Consider the following 10758-nt stretch of genomic DNA (forward strand, 5'->3'; position numbering starts at 1 on the left):
GGGTATGGCCAAAAACCAGATTCATGTAGCTAATCTTACATCGTCAAAAAAAAAAAACTCTTATTATAATACTAATAATAATAAATAATAAAATTAACTTTTCACCTAAAATCATGATGCGATGAACCATATTCATATATGATCCTTGTATGTAAAAGGTAACAACCTCCTTATTACACTTACCCTTTTCCGAGGGGGAAATTTACTTTTGGGAAAGTCGGGCCATAATTGATCTCATGGATGCTTTGCTTCCTTTTTATAAGTACAGTACAACTCGGAATAGTACAGTGTATTCCGAGGGAGCATATGTTGTGCTTACTCTTTATAAATCGGAAATTTTTTGGTCCTGCATCTGACTTTTGGGACTATCACATATGCTACGAAAAGTGTTTGGTGAGTCGGTCTCCCTACAAAATACATTTCAACGATGCGTTTTCAATCCAAAATATTAGAGTTCAATAATCTCAACCATGATAATAATCCAAATTTGGAATTTTTCTTTATCAAATATATAAATATTTTTTGAATTCATTTCTTCACTATCCATTTTAAATTTGTTTCTTCACCATCCATTTTAAATTTTTAACTTTTAGTGGATGTTACATTTTGTTTTTACATCCATCTTATAAATAGATGTTTGAGAAAGGTGGATTGCTGTATTACCACGAGAAACAACTTTCTTAATAATATGTATGTGAAAAACAATAACTTAAAATTCAAAGGGGATGTGTCACCTTGGATTGGAAGGGTTTTAAAAGAACCTATCAAGATCGAAATCACCATATCCGAATATCCGAATTGAGAATCATTAAGGCCAATTTTTTCAATATCCGAATCGAGAATCATTAAGGCCAATTTTTTCAATTAAATGGCTGGTTCTCTAACAACCAATCAGATCTCCACTTTTTCTAATATTTTTCAATTTTTTCAATTTTTTTAATTTTTTAATGATAGGTTCACTAATCCACCGAACCGGATTGGAAATCCAAATGGGCGATGCGGATCATCGATTTGTTTTTTAAAACCTTGGTTACAAGTTTACAAGCCCTAAGTGCTTTGGTGATCTTTTATATTTATAGTTTTCATATATATTACCTAGATAAAAAAAATTACACACATCAAAAAACATATTATAAACATTACCATTAATGAAACTTTAACATACTTATTGTTTATTCTATATAAGCTAAATCCAAATATACTAATCTTGATAAAATTTATTTCCTTAACAAATATTATATAAATTTAATTTATAGTTATCTGATAAATTCCAAATAAAAAATAAACCCCAATAGAATTATCCTAATAATGATAACGCCAATTAAGCTACCAAATACCATGCTTATCATGTGCTGCCTGGTAGCTTCAACCACCTACCTAAATTAGATGAAGAATCTCTCATACTTCCAAGTCTTCCCTCTTTTTTTTTATTTCTTTGCATTTGAACACACTCGAGCACAATTTTCCGAATTTTTCGGACCATAAGAATATTTCAATTTTGGACCAAACTAGCTCTAAATATTAAGTGGTTTTCAAATTGAGCCTGATAAGGGATTACAAAACCATTGCTGCCCTTCTCTAAGGCCTCGAGAGTCCTAAACAACAATTTCATTCCCTCTGACCCTAAACTTCAGACCAAAAGAATATATATTTTATATGAAAACGGTTGAGACAGAAGGATTCTTGCTAATTCCATGATGCTGATCTCTTGAGAACAGGCTTCGGCTGCTTATCCTCTTCTAGTGATATCATACCCAAATGCGACGGATCTTCGAGCATCATTTTCGCTACTAAGTAACCAGCAATGGACCAGGTTTGGAACTTTCGGGCCTGTTTCCCGACATATCTACCGAGTTTTCCATCGTAGTATTCGGGCCAGCTATCTTTTAACAAACGGGTTTCTGCAAGCTCAATGGCACGCCTTGCAATTTGGGGACGTCCAGTCTTGATACATGCAGCAGTGAGAAGCCAGAGCAGAACTGCAAGGACGATCATAACAAAAGCTACTGAATCAAGTGGAGCTATGGAGAGAAAAAGGGGAAGCAGCTTAAAGTGTTCGCTCTCTCATATGAGAAAAACAACTTGATTTGGCTACTCCTTGTCATAGAAGGATCTCTCTCTCTATATGCCGAAGTGCCAGTTTTCCAAAAAAATGAAAATTCAGCTGTCACATATTCAACACATGCAAATTATATTACACATTCCTAGCCGGATACAGACCATCTTTTAGAATGGGCAACTTAAATTGCATGCCTAGCCTGCTGCATGGTTGATGCAGAAACCAACTGCGCATCCAATAATTCAATATGTTTATTTTGATACTCAAATGAAATGATTACACATACAAGGACACAAACTCATATTTTTCACATTATCAAAAAAAAAAAGACTCATATTTCTCTTTAAAAAAAGGACGCATAACTCTCCTCAAGACACACTGACATTTAAATTCTATGAGGCATGAAACAGTATTACCTTACATATCAATGTCTCATAGGTCTACATTAAGGGTCAGCATTTAACCCATACCTCTTTGTCTTAATTATAGACAACTTAACTAGGTACATGCAGGATGCGTTGCCGTGGTGCATGTTATTCGCAGATGACATAGTTTTGATCGATAAGACCCAAAACGGCATCAACACAGAGTTCGAACTTCGGAGGGATGCTCTAGAATCCAAAGGTTTTTAAATTAGCCAGACTAAGACAGATTATATGGAACGCAAGTTTAGTAATAATAAGAATAGGGGCGAGGAAGTAGTTAACATTGACGGCCAAGAAGTACCAAAAAGACCGCACTTTCGATACCTTAGGTTGATAATCTAAAAAAATGGAGAGATTAAGGAAGATGTCGCACATAGAATTAGAGCTGGGTGGAAGGGGAGATGTGCAACTGGAATTTTATGTGATCACCACATACCAAAGAAACTGAAGGGTAAGTTCTATAGGATAGTTGTGAGACCAACTTTGCTTTATGGGACAGAATGTTGGGCAGACAAAAAACAATATACCAATAAAATGAATGTAACGGAGAGAATGTTGAGATGGATGGGTGGCAAGACAAGAAGGTATAGAATCTGAAATGAATATATGCAAAAAAGTTTAAGTGCGGCACCAATAGGCAATAAGATGAGAGAGAGTAAACTTAGGTAGGCTGTCCATATGTGGCGTCGACCCAGTAGAGCACATGGTAGGGGGTATGAGTTAGTTCAAGTGTAAGGATTGAAAAGGGCAAAGAGTAGGCCCAAAACGACGTGGTTGAAAATAGTCCGAAAAGATATGGGGACTTATGACCTCACTGAGGATATAGCCTTAAACAGAGCAAAGTGACGAACCAGGATTCGTGTAGCCGACCCCAATTAATAGGGAAAAGGCTATGATGATGATGAGAAGAAACTTTGATATTAAAAGTTTATCAAAAGTAGCATGACATCCATGAGCAAACCTAAGCCCAAGAGTTTAACTCCCCAAACAAGAACCCTCCTTTGATTCACAAAGGAGCAGCCAAAGACTGCTACAGAAATTAGCCAAAAAAAACCTTGCAAAAGGCTTCTTGAGTTCTATGCAACATCAATCAGGATTGACTTCAACAATCTTTTTGATGAAGAGACCACAGAAATTAGTGTCCTGGAACTTGAAGTTCAACCAAAATATCAACTTAATGAAGTTGGAAATCCAGATACCAAATGATTACCATACATAGCTCACATACCAGTAACATCATCAAAATAGCTACTGAGATTCTCTCATAAATGCACAAGATATGCATCAAACTTATGCAATTGCTTAACAGTATTTTTGCAGTTGCTTGTGTCAAAAAATAGTTAAAAACAACGACAATTTGTTTTTGACATCATGGCACAGATAATGCATGGGGAAATTGGTACAAGAATCAGTGCACATGGATCATTATAAAGACAGTATCCAAAAGAAAATAGAAAAAACATTGGGAAGACAGACCACATTACACATCAATCTCTTCTATGATGCAATTACAGACCAGAATGGTCAGCCTGTAGCTTTGTCACTAACCAGAAAAGAAGAAAAGGTGAAGAAGCTATATTCTTCTGCCATTTTTTGATTTGTGAATTATGTCCCATTATTTGATAATAAAAGTTGATCGTCACTGACAGAAACAAAGAAAAGTTGAAGAAGTAAGATTATTCTGGCATTTTTTTATTTGTGAATTATGTCCCATTACTTCAACTTTTACGACAAACTAATGAACAAATACAGAAAAGGGAAGATATCTGAAAATACGTAACAAAAGCAAGCAAAGCGGGCTAGCTGGAGATGTCATCAGCAAAGAGAATATCTAGCAAGGTACAAACACAACAAAAGCAGGTCCCCAATCACCTGTGTGCAAGTGAATTCCGAAGGGATCTCAATCCACTATTTTTGGAAGGACTGTTGATCAGATAATTGACAATGATTGAAGGAATTGTTTATATTAAAACTGATACTGGATGGATCACTATAAGAGCACTGGAGATGGCTAAGGACATAAACAAAGGGATGTCAAAGATGTGAGTCCCAAAGATGCAGAACATCATTATATGCCACCTCAAGAAATGGAAGGTTCCCATTGAGCAAATATCATCATCTTCCATGATAAGACTCATATCCCTCACAATCTTCTTCCTAGATGTTAGATTTGATAAGACAATAACCCAAGAGAGATAAAGGCAATGGATAAATTGTACTATGCTGTTGTCATACTGCTAACAAAGGGTAAAGTAGATAGAAAACTTCAAACATGCAGCACATAGGACAATGAAGGTGATGGAAAGAGGTTGACATTGCTCAGTTCATGACTTCAAACAAATAGCTAGCCACTGAAAAATAGTCTGTCCACCTAATGACGGTTAAAAACTTGGAAAAAAAAAAAAAAAAAGCTGGAAAATGTATGTAAAAGATTTCCTCCTCCATAAAAGTTGTAGAATCCTCTTTGCAACTAATTTCCATCTATCCAAAGTTCTCCATCAAGCATAAAGAATTGAACAGTAACATGGAAGAAAAAGTCGAACAACGCAAAGTGATGCTGGCCCGTAGCTCACAAGTATTCACTATTCAGAAAGTGAACAACTGCATGTTGGTTTTGTCAAATTCAGAGGTCTCTTAGACCTTCTTATCCACATTTACAAAGTTCTCTTGGTGCAGCTTCAAATTTTAATGCACTTTTTATTGATAAGTTTAATGGATATATTAAAACTTTGAAACTTCAGTTTAGCACCATTCCGGAAAAGACCACCCTAAAACATTTCTAGTTTCCTCATACCTCATTGCATTAATGAAGTACTTCCATAGTTTCAACAATAAGTAACCCAATTCAAGGGCATGCAATGTATTTTGCTTGGGAAGATATTTTTTTTTTTTTTAATCATTTTGCATGGAAAAAAATTAAAAACTAAAAATAAATAGCACTTTAAGAGGCAACTATAGTTTGTTCCTGAATTAATATCATAGACGGTCTAACTAACCTGGCCAAGATCCTCCATTGTGGTAGCTCCATCTGGTATTTTTTGGGTCACAACCTGTCACAATTCGCCAATCATGACCTTCTAAAGCTGGATAACAGATCTTTAGAGGCATTTCTCCTACCAACTCTTCCCAACGTGCTTCAATAAGATCCATTATGGCTGAAGCTTGCTCAGGGGTAGCTAAAGATGATAAAATAGCAACACAGTTACCAAGACAAAACCAACGAACATCCATCTTTGCAGGGCTAACATTTCCAACAAAATATCCTCCACGACATGGCATAAATTCAAATACCCAATCAGGAAGCGAGTCAGGAATAACGTTAAACTTATTAACTGCGGTGTGAGAGTATTCTTCTGTCTTGTATCGATAAATATCATTAAGTTGCTGAAAATCTAGCCAGAAATAACTTCGGATGTGATAACTTAATGCATGCAATCGTTTAGTGACGCGCTCAGCACATTCTTTCCCCTCATCATCATTTTTGAGCAAAAGTAGGGAGCACCTAAGAGCCATGAAGAAAAGTGCTTGTATTTCAATGGGATATCCATAAACACCCTGAAGGCAGTGATACAATATTAGATTATAATAGATTATAAAGTTGAGAGAAAATCATAGGCCGGATGAAAATACAGAATATAAAAATACAATTTCCATTAAAGCTAGGAGCATCTACAGGGTATGCGTTCATGAGAGAATTGTTTATCTACAATATTTTTAAAAAAAAACCATCTGCTGTCCAGAGTCAATCATCTGCTTTCCAAAGTCATTCAATTATTTACAATTCCATTCTCCAATTTGACAAGAAAAGCATTATCACAATCAGTTCATCGAAAGCAGTTCCCCATATGCATACACAACTCCATGGTCTCTCTCTCTCTCTCTCTCTCTCTCTCTCTCTCTCTCTCGTGTGCGCACCCACATAAGAGAGAGAGAGAGAGGGAGGGTGTGGGTACGTTCATACTTGCAAACTACTGTTCAGCCTACATGGTGTTTTCATACATAAGAGAAAGCTGCTATGCAGTAATTATCTTGACACTCATTGAACATGCCTGAGTCACAAACCCTTCTTTTTCAAATGAATCCAAACATATTTTTTGAAAGAAAAACAAGAAAACTCACCATTCTGCGATCAACCATACAACAACCATCAGCACAAAGCAAAGTGGGAAATGTATCAAAGCCCTCAGAGAGGCATAATGTTAAAATAAGCCTTATGCCCTTTTGAATTTCAGGCATCTCCGCTAAGGATGAATCACCAGTCGACTTTGTATAAGCACGAAGCAAAATAATCCACCAAAATCCGGAATCAACAGGGGCAACTCTACCAATTGCACTCTCCCCGAAATCTGCAATCAGGGTATCACTATTTCGAGCAGGATCATGGTGGACTTTGAAACTTGCTGGCATTACTCCCTCACCAAGCTTGAATCGGTCGATTTTTTTCTCCCATGACTGAAGACGAAGAGTTTTCAAAATGAAATGTTTAACAATCTCTGGTTCCCCATTCATCAGGAAGGCCAACGCACTAGGGACAAAATCCCTGACAAAGACCTAAATAAAATCAAAGACAAGTGAGGATTCGTCAAAACCAACAACCCACTATAAAGCTAAATGTGAAGATAATTAGACATCATTTAGAATCTCACCAGTGGTTTGACAAAGATTTTAAAATAGACAAATGTTACAAGGCAATATGACAGGCTTTCAACTTGTTTAGAGTGAAACAACCGAAACCTAAAAAGCTACGAATCTACAACTAGTTTTGGGTGCAACTAGTTTTGCTCAATCAATAAAACGTAAAAAAATGAATACGAATTCCAAAATAACTACTGATATGTCACTTCACTCTACCAAAAAAAAGTCATATTTGAGTTTCATAAACTAGTACAAGCATTCTCCAGAAGTAACACGTGCATCTCATGTAAATGAATAACACTTTTTTATCAGCAAATGAATAATGAAATCCTTCAGTGGATCTAACATTTCAGTATTTCGATCAAAGATTCCACTGGAAGCAACAAAAAACTGTCATACACATTATGTGTTAATGAGTGCATGGATGTGTAGAAATATCATACAAAAACAGATAGACACACTCACATGAGTATCTATGCAACACCCAAATAAAGGCATACATTCAAACACACAATAAAGTACAAATGTAAACATAGATCTACACATACATTTCATGCATACACACACATACATATGCATGTAAAGCATAAGCAAATTTGCAATATACATTAATATATGTGTATCCATGTAAATATATGTATGTGTGTGTATGCTCATACGCGTGCATAGGATGGTTAATAGAATCAGGTGAGAAAACAATTGCATAAAAACAACTAAACCGTTTAATCAGTTCCATGAACTTGGAGAAGAAGTCATACTGCATGGAGATTTTGAAATGACCAATTAATTCATCATTATTGAAATGACACAAAAAATCAAACAATCTTAAGAAGACGGATATATTTATGTACCTGATTATAATTTAGAGCATCCTCTGTATGATCCAATGCAGCAATAGTGCCCACTGGTTGTCCCCTAAAGTACACCTGAGATCTTCGAAGAGCTTCCCAAGCCTCTGCAACCAGAGGATGGGGCTCAAAGGATTGATGACTAAAGCGAGGGCTATTCAAAACCGACCTTCTCCCTGGAGAATAAATGTTTTCGAAGCCATCTGGTATCCGAAAACTATCCATATGCCCAGTTGAAAGCTCACTGATTGACCTCTCATCAAATGATCTTTGCCGTTCTATGTTTAAAGCCCTTGGCTTATCGGGAAACTTTGAGAAGTCGCACTCCTCGATTTCAGCTACAGTGCACAGGGGATCAAGATTCCTCATGCTTGTCTCTTGAGAGACATCAATAGCTAGCGCAGACATGGTTCTTCTATTTCAAAATAAGATCCCCTGATCAAAGGTCTAAAAGCTTCTGCACAGAAAAATCATTTTGGAATTTAAGAGGAAAGTTTTTATACATATGAAAACCAAAGTAACGTATTGATGCATATAACCATGATAAGATTCAAAATGAGTACATGAGCACAGAAGTATCAGGTCATACAGCCAAAGTTTTCCATAAACATAGGTGGCATCTGTATTTATGAAGAATCTTTCATTTAGACTTCCTGTTAGAAGCAAGAAGCTCAAGTGGTTATCTACAATCACTTTGCCATTTTCTAAGCATCTCTTATTCATATGGTAAATTCCGCCTCAAAATCAGCAATCTCAAGCTTTCCAATGGTAAAAACTAAAAACCCATTAAAGCGCTCGCCCATGCATTAAATCCACAAAACAATGACTAATTAAATACAGAGACTTCATGAACCCTATGGCCATACATACATCATTTACAGAATTGTGACTACACACAAAATTTATGAATACCGAAATAAAATAAAATAAAAAATTGAGGCAAAAAAAAAATATCAAGTCAACTCTCTCTGAAGAACTCAAGCCACAAACTTTCCTAAAACTTTCAAGTTTCACTCTTCAAGTCCTTAAATTAAAACTTTAAAAGTTTCAGCACCCAAAAAAATGCAGAATAACTCATCAATCGAATGCAACAAACATCCATCTTAAAAAAAAAAGACATAACATAGCACCGAATTCAATGACAAAAGTCACAAAATAAACCAAAACCCGCAATGATCCAGCAAAATCCAGCAGGTAGCCATTTAAAGACCAGAAATTTTCCAAAACCAAGAAAAAAAAAACCACAAAATTCCTCAGAAAAGCACGAATCCACCATGAAACAAGCAAATTCAACGATCAAATTCATCAAACTACCGGATCTGAGCCAGAACACCAAATTAACCAATACAGATTCAGACACAAATTGAATCAAGCGAGGGTTTCAAAGCTAACAAAATAAAGTTCAAAAGCTCAAAAAAACATTAACCTGTAAGAAGAAGGACGCCAGAAGCTTGATCTAAAAATCAAAACCCCTTCTTCGTAAGAAATTCTCGCTGAGAATCAGAAAAAGCCTAACGCCTCACCTGAGGCCGTATTTATAGGTGCGGAGCTTGCCTGAAACTCGACCGGTTAGATCCGGTGTCCGGGCCGGGCAACCGGATGAACCGGTCGGGACGGCGGAGTTGGTGTGGAACGTACCGGGAAGTTTACCTGCTCTCGGGACAATCGAGTGGCTACTTGGATATACTCACAGCCCCGTTCTGTCTTTTTCTCTCTCTAGATTGATTTATCCGCTCTCCTCAACATTGTTATTTTCTCTCTCCTCTCTCTAAAAGTCTCTTATCCACGCCTTTTTGGTTGTTTCCCCTATCTTTCTCCTCTCTCTTCAACATAATATCTACACTTTCTCTCTCTAAGATCTGTTCTTATATGTACGCTTCTCTCTCTAAGATATGTGAAGCTTTTCTTCTCTCTACTTTCTCAGACTTCTCCCTCTTAAGAAATGTGAATTTAAAAGATGTCGGGTCCGCATGGAAATGTTTGGCCCACCAGCGAATCAGTCAACCTTTGCTGATTTTGTCTATATCTAAAAAATTATTTAAGTATAGAAGAGAACCGACTATTTATTATAATAAAATAGCATTTTGCTACGGTAAAAACATCGTTTTGCTACAATAAAAAACACCGATTCACGGATCCAAACCTGATCTTGACTGGTTCAAATTTTTAAGGTATTTTTTCACGAGTTAACTATTTTATCTGCACAATAAACAGGCAATCGAGACCGCATATTCACAACCGATTTTTGTGATACTCGAATTCATTTTTTAAATCACTAAAATTATGAAATTCTTTCTCTCTCTACTTACTCTAATCTTTTGCGGGAACTCTCGTTTTTCTCACACTACCACTGTGAAATTGAAAGGCTGTGAATTGTGTAGGAGATTATCCTTACATTTTTGTAGTTTGTTTCTCTCAAATCACTTAATGTTTTGCTCGCTCTCACTTTCTGTCTCTAACACGCGATTTATGCATGATCCAAGCCCTACTTTTTTGGCAGTCTCTTTTTCTCTCTAAATTTCCCGGCCTTTTCTCTGCCCGCTAATCATTCGGTCACTGTTTGATATCGGGCCACGTGGGCCGGTGTAATCGTCCTTCTCCGGACGGTGTTGGAGCGCTTGAGGGTGCACGCACGTGGATGCTTACCTGCCCTTAGCTATTACTGATATTTAATGACTGTAATAATCTCCATCTCATGTTTAAATTCCCGTGAACGCCTTTGTTCTTCGGAGAGGTAACGAGGGTAATTTAGGTATTGTTGCAGTGATTAAATTGGTGGTGCGAAATGGTG

The 10758-nt window shown here is 36.6% G+C and overlaps 1 protein-coding gene across 2 annotated transcripts; it reads right to left on the minus strand.

Moving 5' to 3' along the window:
* Positions 1 to 1401: 1401 nt before the first annotated feature.
* On the minus strand, positions 1402 to 9709 carry LOC18441784 (putative alkaline/neutral invertase B). 2 transcript variants are annotated; one of them, XM_006852010.4, is made up of 5 exons: positions 9394 to 9709; positions 7971 to 8424; positions 6604 to 7035; positions 5481 to 6039; positions 1402 to 1979 (listed from the first exon to the last, which is right to left on the minus strand). In XM_006852010.4, exons 2-5 carry the CDS (start codon positions 8373 to 8375, stop codon positions 1687 to 1689), a joined length of 1689 nt encoding a protein of 562 aa, XP_006852072.1. In that variant the 5' UTR covers positions 8376 to 8424; positions 9394 to 9709; the 3' UTR covers positions 1402 to 1686. The 2 variants fall into 2 exon arrangements, with proteins under 2 accessions (XP_006852072.1, XP_088702101.1); XM_088845975.1 differs by lacking the exon at positions 1402 to 1979 and having other exon boundaries at positions 5476 to 6039.
* Between the last annotated feature and the right edge of the window lie 1049 nt (positions 9710 to 10758).

This window comes from Amborella trichopoda, chromosome 9 (assembly GCF_054954075.1).
Source record: "Amborella trichopoda isolate Santa Cruz 75 chromosome 9, AtrichopodaSantaCruz75HAP2 v2.0, whole genome shotgun sequence".
Lineage (NCBI taxonomy): Eukaryota > Viridiplantae > Streptophyta > Magnoliopsida > Amborellales > Amborellaceae > Amborella > Amborella trichopoda.

Bases quoted from the DNA above. Each gene is read 5' to 3' on its own strand.
- LOC18441784 (XM_006852010.4), bottom strand. From the start codon at position 8,375: ATGTCTGCGCTAGCTATTGATGTCTCTCAAGAGACAAGCATGAGGAAT. The intron at 7,036-7,970 runs GTACATAAATAT...GATTTTATTTAG, and splicing joins ATGCTCTAAATTATAATCAG to GTCTTTGTCAGGGATTTTGT. The intron at 6,040-6,603 runs GTGAGTTTTCTT...CACTGCCTTCAG, and splicing joins GTATGGTTGATCGCAGAATG to GGTGTTTATGGATATCCCAT.